General features: G+C 31.9%; 1 protein-coding gene across 2 annotated transcripts in view; it reads right to left on the reverse strand.

Moving 5' to 3' along the window:
• Positions 1-17,406, reverse strand: part of Rtel1 (Regulator of telomere elongation helicase 1) — a 60,106-nt gene that overhangs the window by 39,181 nt on the left and 3,519 nt on the right. Inside the window, exons 1-3 of one of the 2 annotated variants that reach the window (XM_085820216.1) lie at positions 11,130-11,257; positions 4,863-5,087; positions 1,213-1,432 (exon numbers count right to left, since the gene is read on the reverse strand). In XM_085820216.1, the coding sequence (XP_085676342.1) occupies positions 1,213-1,432; positions 4,863-4,999 (357 nt within the window). In that variant the 5' untranslated portion in view covers positions 5,000-5,087; positions 11,130-11,257. Of the gene's footprint in view, positions 1-1,212; positions 1,433-4,862; positions 5,088-11,129; positions 11,258-17,406 lie in introns of those variants that run through there. The other variant, XM_085820215.1, reaches the window with a different exon arrangement.

The following is a 17,406-nucleotide window of genomic DNA, read 5'->3' on the forward strand; positions in this document are numbered from 1 at the left end:
CTGTTAAGTGTTTGGGAAAAATTAAATTTCATAAAGTCCTGTTCATCTGTTCGGTGTCCAGCATGTAATAATACCTATTTATCATAGATTTCAATTCGATAAACATTCATGCAATCAAACACAGGTCAAAGATATGAATTTTCCACCAGATCATTTAAATATATATTTCTTGAAAGATTCAAATTCTTAAAATTTCACAGTTTTTTTTTTTTTTTTTAATTTAAACATTTTTATGCATTGGTATCTTATACTTCAAAATTTGGGTAGTCTATACTTTGGGGTAGCCTTTGGATTACTGCCAAGTTGTTTCATTTAATGGTAACCTGAGTACTTTTACAGTGTAAACTTTGGAAACCCTATCATGACGTGATTGTGCTGATTTTTATTGTTATTTTTCTGCGCTGGATGTCCGTTAGGAAGTTCATTGCTTATTTTGTGCTTTGCACCATAAAATAGCTGCCAGTGGTAAGATAAACCTATTAATTAATTAAGTTTCTGTACGATTTGGAACGAATGGGAAAAAAGAGATTGATTGGTGTGTAAATGAAGGTTTAATCAGTAATTGCTGGAAGTCGTACGATTGTCTTTCTCATAACGGCTTCAACTCTCAGTAAATCATTTAAGGATCCGGAACTCTTATCAACATTACTAATGCTATGTGGGGTGTAATAAAAAGGGATTTTCAAAAGTAATGCCACCAACAGTCTGCCACTACAGAGGACATTTCTTATTTTTATTTTTCTGAATTTATGTGGCAACGGCAGTATACAGATTTTAATTCAGATAATTTTAAACAGTTTTTAGATGCTGTTAAGGAATTCTGTGTGACACGCACCAAAGACACAGAAATTTCTAAATTAAGGCAAGTTGATATTTTCTTTCTGTAAGATCAACACAGATAAGATAATATTTATTCCCATTTGTATGTTATCTCCTTGTTTTATTTTTATTAAAAATGCAGTTTATTGAGATTATACATTTTTATGTTTTATTGCTGCACTATGTTTTCGATGCCACTTTACTTAGGACAGCATTACACATAAACAGGAATGGGGCTAAAATATCGCCAATTTTCACCAAGGGGGATCCTGAAATATATTTTTCATCTAAATTGACGAGTATTTATAATATTGTTAATTTCAGAATATTCAATCTGATACAACTACTAAGATTTCAAATGTTGTAAAATATTTTACATAAAAAAAACTAAACCTCATTGATGCAGAGTGCAAGATCACTTGAGCGTAACTGGAATGACATGCTTTCTTCACAGGCACCTTCTATATTGTGAGCTTCATCAAATATCACAACATTTCCTTGTAGTTCTATCCCATGGGATCGTCTGCTTTTCGGGTCTATTATATAGTTGTAAGGTGTGAATATGATATCAGCTTTAGATTTCAGATTTCGAGCAGCATAATAAGGACATACACTATTAAAAAAATTTAATTTAAATCAAAAACCTCTTTAATAATACATGCCATATGTGTAAATACATTACTTCATTTAAACATAAATAATAAAACATATACAGTAGTTTAAAAAATTTTGACATGAACAATGAGATGGTAATAAGTTGGTATTAAAAACATTTGATTGAAGATTATTAATTAATGAATTAATAAAAAATGTTATTGCTTTCCCTTGTGAACACAGTGTCAAAATATGCGAACCTTAACTTTATAAAAATAAAATGTAAATATACCAGCTACCAGAGAATAGTATATTATATTTGGTCTAAAGGAAAGTTCTGTCCGTTTTTGGAGTAAAACAAAATATAAATTTTTCTTACCGTCAATAAACTTTATTAATCAATATAATTGCCATTATTATCAATGACTTCTTGCCAGCATGAGGGCAATTTGTATATCCCTTGTTTTAAAAATGTTGTATCTTTTGATGCGAAAAATTGAACCAGTGCTTGTTTGATAGCTTCTTCATTTTTGAATTTTTTGCCCTTCAAAAAATTTTGTAAGGGCAAAAACAAGTGATAAGCGGAGGATAAGGACAAAAACAAGTGATAAGTCTGGAGAATATGGTGAATGCAACAGAACTTCCCAACCTAGTTCTGCAATTTTTTTACGAGTCCCCAAAGTAGCATGTGGCCTGGCATCATGATGCAGTATGATGTGCTTCCTATTGAACATCGCCGGCCTCTTTTATTGGACTGTCTTTAAATTATCCAGTTGCTGACATACCTCTCTGAATTGAGCTTTTCCTTCAGTTTTGAAAGCTCATAATGTATTGGTCTTTTAATGTCCCACCATATATACAACATTCTCTTATTCAGAGTAAATTTTGGTTTACAGATGGAAGGGCTAGGTTTTCCAGGTTTTCCTTGTGATTGTTTCGTAGATAATCCACTTTTCATCCCCAGTTATCATCTGATTCAAGAAGAGATCAATTTTGTTCCTAGCAAGCAGAGATGTATATATGACGACTCGATTATCCAAATTCTTCTGACTTAATACATGTAGCACCCATTTTGAATATTTACACACCAATCCTATCTTCCAAATATGGTTTGAAATGGTCTGCTGAGTTGAGCCTTTCTGCGATCTCTGATGTTGTCAGAAAAGAATTTTGCTCTAACATAGTCTTAACAACATCATCATCGTCGTTCAAAGATGGTTGCCCAGAACGTGGCTTATCAGAAAGGTCGAAATCGCCTGTTTCAAATTTTTCGAACCATCTTCTGCATGTCCTATTGGAAACTGTACCTTCACCAAACACTTTCAATAAATTTGTACACGCTCCTGTAGTATTTCTTCTTTTTTGAAATTCATATAAAATACAGTGGTGTAAATGAACTTTATTAGTAGCCATGGGTACACTATCGCTTCACACTTAAGACTAACATGAACCAACTTTGTATCAGTTAATTTGCTACGTCAGTATATATACATTAATCGATAAAAATAGACAACCAAACATGCGCCAAATCAACATGTGCTTACGTGCTGAAAATTGTTGTCACAGAAACAGACAGAACTTTCTGGTAGACCAAATATAATCCATTCATAGAAATTTTCAAAAAATAAAAGTTTTACTATTAACTTCTTTTTAGATGACCCATTTTCCAGACTTTCTTGCATGAATAACATGTTTTATATTACCATAAAAAGCTTCTACATTTTCCTAATATTTTATCTATATTCACTCAATGCATCTATTCACCAATATGCATACTCAGCAGACATTAATATTCACTATATCCAAGTTTTGACAATAATTTTATAAAAATCCATATACCTTTCACTAGGTGTTATAAGTCAAGATTACAGTTTTATAATTAAAGACTTAAATGAAAACTAAAAGAAATACTTTTTGATTAAAACTCATACCTAACTTTGTATCTCCAAGAACATGTGGTCAAATACGACACCAAAAACTAACAACTAACTTTGTATTGTTTATAACCAATGTTGATCTTCTACTTTTAAATGCAACTGAAAGACAGTTCTTTAATTGTGATTAAAGTAATCATTCTCCTTTTGAGACAATATTTTATGTTTCGAATTTAAAGTATTCTGTAGATCTGTTGATGCATAATTATGGAAATTCAGGGCTTACAGGAACAAGTAAGTGAAGCAGTAGCTTTTCTTTTGAGAAAAATGATGTTTTGGATAAATAATCACAGCATCTGGGGGGACAAATTAAAGGAAATGCAGTATATGTCATATACAAAACAAAACTGAAGTGAGAAAAAAATAACTGCTTTGATGATAGTTGCATTCTGTTTGTTGCTAAACTCAGATTTATTTTCCAATTGAAATGAGAAAATAGCAAACTCAGAATTCCATGAATGCCAGTTAAGTATATTTCATAGCAAATGTGTGGGCTGAAATAGTTATTTGATAAAATTACATGTCAAAATGCTAAAAGAACAGTTGAAGTATAAAATAGATCTAGAGTTAATAGCTGAAGTTTATTTAGTCAAAAGGTAAATAATATAAGCATGATTTTTATCACAGCAATAAATTTCTGACAGTGTTTTAGTTAAATGGGATGTTTTGTAAACCAGTGCAGAAAGCAACATTATTCAGTACAATTAAAGATAATATTGAAAAAGGAACAATGTTTTCAGACAGTTGGCAAGCACATAAAATGGAGAAGCCAAATGATTTAAATGAACATTTCAAAATGAATCATAATATAACTTTGTTAATATATGATTCTAAGGCATATACTAAAAAAAATTAAGACTATAGGGCTTTGCAAAGCAAAGAAATAAAAAATTATAAGGAGCAACTCTGCAGAATGTAGGCAGATATTCATGTGGTTAAATCTGATAGAAAGATCCTTTAATTGAAATCTTACTTGCAAAACTTTTTTTAAATAATGTTATATACTGAATACATATTTCTGAAAATTGTGTTTTTCATATTTGCCTACATATTTTAGAAATATTTTAATAACTAAAATAAATCTATTGGTGTATAACTGCTACCAAAGCTTGCTTTTATAAATTTTTTCATCTGCCTTAAATCTTTATTCATTCATTTCTTATATTTTATTATAAGTCTTAAAAACATTTTAAATCAGTTGATTTCTAATCACCATCAAACCTTTTATCATTCTAGCTGCTGTAGCCTAACTTTTCAAAATCTAAAACAGCATCAAGCAGAGAAAAAAATCAGACAAGGTGCTGCCTTTAAGCAAAATGCACTGATGCTTTTTAATATGGACTTTCTGCATACACACTCAACACAATTCTTTCCCTATATGCACTAACAACAAATTTTGATTGTTAACAATTTTATAAAAATTCGTGCAACTATATTCAATAAGCACTGATTACATTTCTACGACTGAGGATTTTAACAAAAACTTAAAGCCATTAAAATTTTTTAGTTACATACGTGTGCTTCTTTCCTAAAGTAATTAAATCCTCTATATCTGCTATTGATGTTTCCTGATAATCAGTCTGTGAAATTATCTTTTCTTCATAATTCAAATGAAATGGACAAGTTTTGCTCTTGATTTTGGATCGACACATATACAGTTTGGTTGCATGTGTTTCCGCTTTGCTTACTTCTGGATGTATACAGAGCTGATCTCGTGAACCAAGAGCAACTGACTTCACACTGCATAGAACAAAAATAAAACTTCAAATGCAAAATATATATATATAACATCAATTCAGAAGAAAGTAATAAATAGATTTCTGATAAAAATACAAGAACATAAGGGAATATTTCCAGTTCACCTGTACTTAAATTGTATTTATTTTAGATGAATCTTCACTTAAAGATATAGTTAGCTGACTAATAATCAAACTTTTGCTACTTTTATACTACTAAATCTATATCAGCTAACTGCTGTCAAATTATTCATCCATTTATCCCTGATCTGAGAAATCAACCATATTATTACTTTAATGATAGTGGTTTCGATTAAATAGTTATATATAACTTAAAAATACAAAGAAACCTCAAATCGTAAATAAATTATCAGAACAAAAATGCTTTGGATGACGAATGGTGCCTCGAGTTATGAGCACTCAAGTCAACAACATATTATTTTTTAAAATGTTTCGAAGTAACACATGTCACTTGGTTAAAATTTATAGACTTCTGGAAACATTTTCATTTTTCTCATTGCTTAGATCTCATTAATGAAGCCTGGTGGTATGTGATTTACAGAGCCACAAATTTAGCCTGTAGAAAATTACATCCAGATTGGGTTGCTGGTAGAGCCTTTTTAGAACATTTTTTGGTGTTTATGTTGTGTCTCTAGAGAAAACCACAGGCTAGGAAGTTAACGATGATGTGGAGGACCATAAAAATGAGCTCAATAAGAAAGAACTAGAACTTCAGAAACAGCAAAAGATAATTGTGGAAGAAATGTCTTCAGAAGAAGATGAAGGAAAAAATTAATCCTAGTTTTCTAGTAAAAAAAAAAAAAAAAAAGGGAGGCAGAATTAGGTACGATATAAAGTTTTCACATATCAACCTCACCCTCACAAGGCAAGTAACAACCTACTGAATTTCAGTGAAATCACAGTTATCTCCTATGAAGGGACAGGCAATCTCGCATTCATGCAGCCTCAGGGATTTGAACTCGGGCCCTTTTGGAATGGCAGTCAGTGTCACTAACTACTTTCCCGTCTGGGCGACTCATTGAGAATGTCATGTCTCACTTTAAAAACAATTTAAAATGTAAGCAATAACAAATCATACTGGATATATTTTGAGTGAAACGGAGGCTCAATCAGAGTCGAGAGTCACTTAGTGAAAAGGTAAAACAAGACGCCCCACACAAAGTACTGTTATACAATTTTAAATGAGCAATTATGTGGGGGGTCCATGAATGATTCTATCCATTTTACTTTAACCACTTGTGGTAATAAGACGTGCCACGCACGTCGAGATGCTTTTGTCTCAAACGGCACGTAAAAATTAAAATAACGTTGTGCACACACCGCCTAACAATGAGATTGTTTATTTCTCGAGTTACAGCTTTGGATTGCACTTGCAGACGCAAAGTGGCGTAAATGAGACACTTTATCACTTGTTATATTGTAGCGCACTGCACCACGACCGTGAAGTTTAGTTGTAGCGCAAATGGTTAATACCTATTACATTAATTCCAGCTGATGAAGAGCTTTCATGAATGAATTAAATTCATGAATTGAGGTTTCATTTTACTACATCTTATCTTGAAAAATGAATACTTTTCTAAAGAAGGTTGTTTCTGATTCATAGTACGCTAAAGAAAAAAACACGAAAAATCAAACTCCACTAATCAGTTTTATTTCACAAAGAAATGAGTTTGTCATAAGAAGGCTAACAATCACAATTTATAAAATTTAATATCGATATATGGCAGTATCTGCTAAGATCATGCCTTTCTCTGGAAATGTTTACACCCTCAAGTAGTAATTAACACATGAATAAGTATTTATTCGGCATGTTATTGTGTCTTAACATGAATAAATGCTTAATTAACTAATTAGTAAGAGTGATTTCTAGCAAATTTATATGTTTACTTCTCCTTGCAAAAGGAGAAGTAAACATATAAATTCTCCTTGCATTAGGTGTTTTCAGTTGTTCATGACTGAGGAATAAAAACGATTAAACTGTGTGATGTTCTATGAAAGAAACAAGATAATAATGTATTATTTTCAGTGACATGGAATCAGAATCAAAAAAGAAAAAGGGAAAAGCTACAAATTGACAGTGATACAAAATTTTTAACTGAAAAAAGAACTGCTCATTATTGATATAAATATACTTAATTACTCAAATGACATTTATCATTAATATACTTTTCAAAATAATCAGCAAATATATTTTAAAATTTTTCTGTTATTTACAGATTTAATCATATTAGGAATTAATGCACTTTCTGATTATCCGCAAACCCTCTCCCGGAAAGTTGCAAACCACTGGCATCTAATTTTCATCAAACTAACATACAAAAGACAATACCCAGTTTTAAAATGGCAGTGTATAAGGAATTAAATAAAACAACAAATTAACAAAATTAAAATATAAGAAAACTCCATACTAAATTATTTACCCATTTCCTTCTCCTTTTTATGTTGTTCTTTACATGTACACAGTGATCAGTTTTAGCTTCGAAAAACATTGGAGAGTTACAGAAACTCAGTATCTTGCATAATGTGGCACTGCACATACTTTCATTCTTTCTATAAACACAGCAAGCTGTTTTCACTTTAAAAAAAGTCAGAGAGTATAAATTTAACATCGATACACAAATTTTGATCCATAAAATTCTATTGCTTACAAAACATAATTTCGTGAAATGCAAATTTTTGCATTCGCTACTGTTGGACAAAACATTGTATTTCTAAAGAAATGCAAAAATTTCTTTTTCATCAGCCAGCAAATTCCACAGTTCCATTATGATTCCTTAAAAGAAGGGAAAAAATGCAGCTGAATGTAATAAAAACAAACATTAATCAGAAAAATGATTGCCAAACTGGAAAGCAAAAATCAGTTCTTATCTGCTTTATGTCCGCAGATATCTGGGTTGCCAGTTGCCAGATAAATCCATTTTGGCAATATCATGGGTTGCCTATTTAGGTGACATAATGCATTCCCTCGTGCATACTTTTCGGGAGACTGTGAATAATCATAAAGTATCAAAATTAAATATAATTGCCGTTATTAATTTTCTGCCCATGTGAAAATCTGATGCCACTTAACATCAATAAATCTTACAGCATCAAGAGATAATACACATATACACATTTGTATTTATATACTAATATGAACAACTACTCATACTTCTGTACTTTATCAGCGCACCCACCTTGTCACAGTTTAGGGATTTTTACAAAAAAAAAAAAATGGGGATTCGGTGAATTTTCGGGTTCCAACTTACAATGGATATGGTTACTCAAGAACTGTTATGTACATGGTTGACAGAGTTTGGCGACTTTTACTAAACTGGTTGAGGTAATACTTAAAGATCTCATATTTCATTGCATCAAATCAATACATACTATAAGATGCAAGAATGGCAATTTACAAAAGTGCAAAGAAAAATTTACAAAACGTAATAAAATCTCCTAAAAGTTGGAGTTTAGAATTCACACACACAGACTTAGTCTCCTAAGTAGCAATTACATTTAGAAATAACAGCTTTTTTTTCCTCACAAAGCTTACTATTATAACACTCTTTCGCAAAAAAAATCGAAGCACCAAGAAGGACTTTTGCAATCGTGACGAAATTTGGTATGCTAAAACATCTTGATCGAACATGCAAATGATCAAAGTTTCAAGGCAAATGAACAGGAATTGCGATTACAGCACTCATTTCTAGTGCACAATTCGCAAAGTATAAAACTAGTAATGGCTCCCAGATGATGTTTGCAGCGTCATCTGTGACTTGTCTGAGGTGGAGTCACTTTAAGATGTTTGCCTTTGACTCCACAATATCGGTGGAGTTGTCTGGAGTGGTGTCGCAGCCGATCATCATGGCTGCCATCGTATAGTGTTCAGCAATGAATACCGCTTCACTCTTGAAGCAGATGACTACTGTGTATGTCTGAAGAGGACAGAGCCAGCAGTCCTAGCCTTTGTTTTACAATAGCATACAGCCATAATCCCTGGTGTGATGGTGTGGAGAGCTATTTCTTATGACAGCAGGTCATCTTTAGTCATCCTCCGTACATCTTTAACAGCTCAACGATATGCTGATACCAACTTTAGGCAGACTGCATTACCCTTCCTGGCACGTCATCCTGGAACCATTTTCCAAGAAGATAATGCCAGGCCACATACCATTCGCATATCTTTGGATTGTCTCCGTGCGGCTGATACTCTTCCTTGGCAAGGAAGGTCACCAGACCTTTCACCAATCGAGCATGTCTGGGGCATAGTAGGCCGCCAGATTCGGGCGCCACAAAATATCGCAGATCTAGAGAGACAACTGATGAATGCCTGGCAGAATGTGCTGCAGGATGACATTAGGAACCTCTACCACTCTTTGGCTTGACAAATTCAAGCATGCATTGTCGCCAGGGGCGGTTCGACCAACTACTAATTTGAACACTCGATGGGTGATTGCGAGACATGAACAAGTACTATGAACTTGATTTTTTAATCATTTTATTATCTGTGTTTGAGCTATACATATATTCAATTTGATCAAAAACAACCACTTTCTTCATGGTCCTTCAATTTTTTTAAAAAAGATTGTATTTTACATAACATAAAAAGTTTAATGATAAATTTACTGCAATAAAAATATTTTCTCGGGGATCTGAAAAACATAACTAGTACTAAATAATGAAGATTAAATATTAAATTCAGCACATTTAAAACTAAAGTACCAAGCTTAGTAATTTAATAAGTACGATGCTTAATGTAGTATTTTAATAAGCACAATGTTCAGTTTAAATTTATAGATATTAATATTGAATCTGTAAAAGAATAATTTATACAGCTTGAAATAACAGAAAATTATTTTAGTTACAGAAAAAAGGAACAGTAGAATGAAGGTTGATTGTTTAAAATATTATGGCAAAGTACTCGAAGGCTGTCTGCTTCAGGAATTGTATATTGTATTGTGAAAGGCTTTCAAGTGAAACTAGACTGTAATGAAAGTGCACAATTTAAAAAAAAAAAAAAAAAACTCTATGCGCCTAGTTTATTCATCTGCATTCAGTAGTCTGACGCACTTGACAAATGGTGGTTATGCAGGATGGAATGAATCCAGATTGGAGAAATTTATAAAAATGTGATAAAAATTACTTTCTCATATTCTTATTTTCAGTATTATATACTCCAAGATGACAATCTGTTTCATATGACAAGCATCTTTTTTATACTGCAGGGACAATAAAAGGTTTTATAGAATTGGGTACTATTCGGTTTTGACGACCATAAAAAATCGCCAAACTATTGTTGATGCCAGTGCTACTAAAAATAATTGCAGCAATCCTAACACAAGAAAGGATGTATAATAGTAAATAACTATAAGATTGGTATTTTAATTTAGATGAAAAGTTAATTTCATATAATACTTTTTTATTATTATAATTTATATAAAAAAGGCTACACATGACTGAATGGAAGCATAAGAGTAAATAAATATTTCAGATCATTATTATAATTTATATAAAAATTGCTAAACATAACTGAATAGATGACTGCATCCCTATTTCGCTACTGAGTTATCGCTAAAGCATAATTTCATATCGTAGGTTGTTCAAACATAATTTTCTATAATGAATGATGCCTTTTCTTTGAAAAATTCTCGGTAAAGTGCAGAATCGCCCACTTATTTGTTTGCCACTTTTTACAGGGGTAAAAATAATTGGATTTTTGTCAAATTTCTTTTACTTTTTAAGTGAAAATAAGTCAATGTGTACATAGAAAAAGTCAAGGGTGTGCGCAGTGCCATTTTTGCACAATTCTGGGATATTTTTTTTAAAGTGAAAATAGGTCGATGTGTATATGGATACCAAATATGTGCAATTCTTAAAAACGTGTCAAGCAGTGAGTGATTCTGCACTTTACCCAAAATTCTATTGCAGACTTTTCGTCGCGGGCAATTCCCAAATTGTTAAATCCATATGATATTTAAAAAAGGATTTAAAAATTAAACTAGTATTTCAATGGCGTCTTAAGAAATAAAGAACTATATAAACTTACGCAATCTGAAATCAGCACGTATGCTAGATTTGGCGTGCTGTTTTAAATGGGCGTGTTTGCTAGATTTGGCGTTTTTGCGCATACATTTTCGCTGCAATTTTTTTACGGTCCTCAAAACGGAACAGTACCTAGAATTATAATTTTATTGCATGATAAATATATAATATGCTATATAAATTATGCAATACTGAAATTAATCAACACTAAATGAAAGGAATATTTACAGGAACTTAATTAAAAATCTTAAATAGATAATTTAATTCAATTACATTTCATTTTCAGTACAACTCTGATATACGGCCTAATTTCACGAAATGTGGCGATATGTGTTCTGCTCTGGTTTTTCTCGCGATTGCGTGTTGTATGGCAACCCTGTTGACGTTGAAAAATCTTTCGCTGGAGCTCGTTGGTTCGTGTCAAGCTTGGTTTGTTGGTTCGCGTCTGTGTCTCAGAAGATAGGGGGGAAATATAAAATGGTAGAAGTTGTTGAATTGAAGTTCGGCAAAAGGAAATATCATTGTGGCCATCCTGTTGAGGGGCAGTGGGTATTTGGAGGTGTGGAAAGAGGGTCTGGGAGATTATTTTTAGTGGCTGTGCATGATAGAAATAGAGATTTGTGATTATTTGTGAACCATAGTATGAATTTTCTGGATAGTGTGTCTAGCTGTCATATAAATACAATAGTGTTTACGTGGAGGCATGTTAAAGGCGGTATGAAATTGGTATTTCTGCTGTTCGAAAAAGCATTAATTCATGGTCAGTGCATTTTATTTTATTCTTGTTCTTATTTTGTAGAATGTTATGTTCATTGTTTTTTTAGTATGAATTTCTGTCATTATTGTTGTTTTTTTAATTGTTTGAAATTTAGGCTAATCTTTGGAATATGGTAACAGGTAGTTTGGCAACATTTTGGTAAGGCGATAAAGGTTACTAGCTAGGACTTTATCAGTGTACATGGATAAAGTCAAGAGTGTGTGCAATGCCATTTTTGTGCAATTCTAGGATGTTTTTTCAAGTGAAAATAGGTCGACGTGTACATGGATACCGTGTATGTGCAATTCTTAAAAACGCGGCAAGCAGTTTGCGATTCTGCACTTTCTCCCAATTTCGCACCTAATCTTCGTCTTGATTAAGCACTTTTGTTCCATAAAAGTTCTAGCATAAGCATAATTCGGCTAGCAGATTGTTGGGAAAAAAATGTTGAGTAGAAAAAAAAAAAAAAAAATGCCTTTACTTCTGGAAAACAAAATGGCGTCCAAACAAAAACTAGCCGATTGCTGTAGCAGGGTTGGTCGCCAAATTTTTGCCAAAAAATTGCCAAGTTACCATAATCCAAAGATTAACCGAAATTTATTTTAGTTTATTTTGTTGATTAGTGCATAGTGTCTAGATTGCGCAATTCGTAGATGCTTTTTAAAGTTGAAACAGAACGCTGTGTACATGGTATTCTTTGAAATTTATTGTTATGTTAATTTATTAAAGCGAGATGTGCGTAATTCGTAGATTCGTTCGTTGCCTAAATTGTGCAATTCATAGATGATTTTTTTTTAAGTTTAAACAGGATGCTGTGTACATGGTTTTTCTTTGAAATTTATTGTTGTTATGTTAATTTATTAAAGCGAAGTGTGCATAGTTCGTAGATTCGTTCGTTGCCTAAATTGCACAAGTCAGATTTTTTTAAAGTTTAAACAGGACACTATGTACATGGTATTCTTTTAAATTTATTGTTGTTATGTTAATTTATTAAAGCGAGATGTTCGTAGATTTGTTCGTTGCATAGATTGTGACATTCGTAGATTTTTTTTTTTTTAAGAAACATATCACTGTGTACATGGATTCTTGTCAAATATTTTTGGTTAGAAACTTTATGTTTTTGCTATCTAAGTTTTTTGTTTTTGTTCGGAATTTTAGCTTAAATTGTGTGTTCAAAACGTAGTTTTTGCATGTGCGAAAATTGTGTTTTTGGAGACATTTTAGGCTTAAAGTTCGAAACGTAGACAAAAAATTTAGATAGTAATATACCAGTGGAGAGTTTCTTGCCAAAGATGTTTGGCGACTTGAGGGCGCATATCAGAGTAGTTACTCATTTTCATATTTTACAAAGGAAAAAATGAGGACTCATAAAATATTAAGCATATTAAAAACAGAACTGGGCTAATCTTTAGAATATGGTAACAGGTAGTTTGGCGACATTTTGGTAAGGCAATAAAGGTTACTAGTTAGGACTTTAGCAATAATCTGAGAAGTACACAGATAGAATCACAGATTATTTTGTCTCAGAGAAATGAGAGATCATGAGACATGTAATGTGACATTTTCCGGAAAACTCCGATCGTGATTTTAGCTAATAAGCATTTAGAAACAATTTCGCTGCTAAAATGCAGAATCACCCACTTATTCATTTGGCGCTTTTTACAAGAGTAAGAAGAACTGGATTTCTGTCAATTTCCTTTGACTTTTTAAGTGAAAATAGGTCGATGTGTACATACGTAAAGTCAAGAGTGTGCACCATGCAATTTTGGGGCAATTCTGGAATTTTTTTTAAGTGAAAATAGGTTGACGTGTACATGGATACCATGTATGTGCAATTCTTAAAAATGCGTCAAGCAGTTTGCGATTCTGCACTTTCTCCCAATTTTGCACCTGATCTTCGTCATGATTCAGCATTTTTGTTTCATAAAAGTTCTAGTATAAGCGTAATTCAGCTAGCAGATTGTTGGAAAAAATGTTGAGTAAAAAAAAAAACATGCCTTTACTTCATGAAAACAAAATGGTGTCCAAAACAAAACTAGCAGGTTGCTGTAGCAGGGTTGGTGGGTTTTCATCCGCAGAGAACCCGTTGGCGCTTCGGGAAAGAACCCATTGGCGCCGTTGCATTTTTACTCGCCAAGCTCGCAGCTCATCGCAATGAGCTGAGCGGTAAACGTTATATTTTGTAAACGTGATTTTTAGTACATGTAATTTCAAATTAGCAGACAAAAAAATATATTAAGCATATGGTAGTAAAAATTCACAGATAATAAGCATGTGGATGTAAAACTAACCGGTTAAACGTGATATACGAAAATAAATTTTTATTAAATTCAAGTTAGCACAGAAAACAATATATTAAACATAACGGGAAGTAAAAATTCATTTAAAAAATAAGTATTCTTATACTTACGTTTACATTATGCTTATATGTATTTTCTCTAATTCATATAGAATACTAATATTTCTATTACAAGTGTCTTTTTTCATTTTTAAGTACTTTGCTTGTTGACTGATGTATTTCAATAAGAGCCATACCCATGTAATAAATTAATGAATACATGACCTTTAGTGCATCCATTTTATATAAATAGTTTTCAGTAATATTTTTTCAAGTTACTTGCATACAGCTTAAAGCATTTTACGTTGAAACAAATACCTGTCTTTTTCATAATATATTTCACAATACAAATAAACTTCAGTAACAGTAATCAAATTTTCTTCAGTAGCACTGTTAATAAAACTAGAACTTCATACATTTTGGTTAATCTTTGGATTATGGTAACTTGGCGATTTTTTGGCGAAAATTTGGCGACCACCTCTGCTACAGCAACCCACTATTTTTTTTTCGCCACCATTTTGTCTTCACAAAGTAAAGACATGTTTATTTTCTTTTTATTTACTCAACACTTTTTCCAACAATCTGCTAGCCGAATTACACTTATGCTAGAAATTTTATGGAACAAAACTGCTTAATCATCACAAATATTAACTGCAAAATTGGGAAAAAGTGCAGAATCGCAAACTCCTTGCCGCATTTTTCAAAATCGCACATACACAGTAACCATGTACACGTCGACTTATTTTTACTTAAAAAAACATACCAGAAATCCACGAAAATGGCATTGCGTACACTCTTGACTTTATCCATCTACACTGCTATTTTCTCATAAATTACGAAAATTTGCACGAAAATTCAGGAAAATTTTAAACTCAGTAAAAAGCACATATATGAAATTACCTGATCACAAAAAAGTATATACCCTATCCAAGGATGAACATTTCCACGTATAATATAAATAAAATATTTAAAAACTTTTACCTCTAAATTATCTATTATAAATGTCACCAACGAATTCATAACAAAACATTAAAAATGGTTACAAATACTCAGTGTCAAATATTTAAATTATTTCCATGCACGTTTACTTCCACTCAAACGTTTACCAAATTGCTACAAACATATAATTCACAAAATAACTATCATTTCATTAAAATATAATTAAACCATGTACACGTCGACTTATTTTTACTTAAAAAGACATCCCAGAATTGCACAAAAATGGCATTGCGCACATTCTTGACTTTATCCATCTACACTGCTATTTTCTCATAAATTACAAAAATTTGCACGAAAATTCAGGAAAATTTTGTGAATCTTTAAACTCGGTAAAAAGCACATATATGAAATTACCTGATCGCGAAAAAGTATATACCCTATCCAAGGATGAACAATTCCACGTATAATATAAATAAAATATCCAAAAACTTTTACCTCTAAATTATCTACTATAAATGTCACCAACGAATTCATAACAAAACATTAAAAATGGTTACAAATACTTAGTGTCAAATATTTAAATTATTTCCATGCACGTTTACTTCCACTCAAACGTATACCAAATTGCTACAAACATATAATTCACAAAATAACTATCATTTAATGAAAATATAACTAAACCATGTACACGTCGACTTATTTTTACTTAAAAAAAATCCCAGAATTGCACAAAAATGGCATTGCGCACACTCTTGACTTTATCCATCTACACTGCTATTTTCTCATAAATTACAAAAATTTGCACGAAAATTCAGAAAAATTTTTTGAATCTTTAAACTCAGTAAAAAGCACATATATGAAATTACCTGATCACGAAAAAGTACATACCCTATCCAAGGATGAACATTTCCATGTATAATATAAATAAAATATCCAAAAACCTTTACCTCTAAATTATCCATTATAAACGTCACCAACGAATTTATAACAAAACATTAAAAATGGTTACAAATACTTAGTGTCAAATATTTAAATTATTTCCATGCACGTTTACTTCCACTGAAACATATACCAAATTGCTACAAACATATAATTCACAAAATAACTATCATTTAATTAAAATATAATTAAATCATGTACACGTCGACTTACTTTTACTTAAAAAAACATCCCAGAATTGCACAAAAATGGCATTGCGCACACTCTTCACTATATTCATGTACACTGCTTTTTTCTCATATATTAGAAAAATTTCACAAAAATGCATGAAAATTTTGTGAATCTGTAAATTCGGTAAAAAGGGCATATATGAAATTACCTGATTGCGAAAAAGTATATACCCTTTCCAAGGATGAACATTTGCACGTATAAAATAAATAAAAGGAAGGGTACAACTATAATATACGCCCTAATTTACCAAATGTGGCGATATGTGTTCTGAGCTGGTTTTTAGCACGATTGCGTGTTCTATGACAACCCTGTTGACGTTGAAAAATCTTTCGCTGGAGCTCGTTGATTCGCCTCTGTGTCTGAGAAGATGGGAGGGAAAGATAAAATGGTAGTTGTTGAATTAAAGTTTGGCAAAAGGAAATATGATTGTGGCTATCCTGTTGAGGGGTAGTGGGTATTTGGAACTGTGGAAAGAGGGTCTGGGAGATTATTTTTAATGGCAGTGCATGATAGAAGTAGGGATTTCTGATTTTATTTATTTGTGAACCATAGTATAAATTTTCTGGATAGTGTGTCTGGCTGTCATGTAAATACGATAGTGATTATGTGGCGGCATGTTAAAGGCGATATGAAATTTATATTTCTGCTATTCGAAAATGCATTAATTCATGGTAAGTGCATTTTATTTTATCCTTGTTCTTATTTTGTAGAATGTTATGTTCATTGGTTCTTTAGTATGAATTTCTGTCGTTATTGTTGTTTTTTTAAATTGTTTGAAATTTTGTTTAGTTTATTTTGTTGTTTAGTGTCTAGACTGTACAATTCGTAGATGTTTTTTAAAGTTGAAACAGAACGCTGTGTACATGGTATTATTTGAAATTTATTGTTGTTATGTTATTTTATTAAAGCGAGGAGTGCGTAGATCGTAGATTCCTTCCTTGTCTAAATTGTGCAACTCGTAGAATTTTTTTTAAGTTTAAACAGGATGCTGTGTACATGTACTTTGAAATTTATTGTTGTTATGTTAATTTATTAAAGTGAAGTCTGCGTAGTTTGTAGATTCGTTCATTGCCTACA

This window comes from Stegodyphus dumicola, chromosome 7 (assembly GCF_044657685.1).
Source record: "Stegodyphus dumicola isolate Sdum_Otavi_A_Nest chromosome 7, ASM4465768v1".
Lineage (NCBI taxonomy): Eukaryota > Metazoa > Arthropoda > Arachnida > Araneae > Eresidae > Stegodyphus > Stegodyphus dumicola.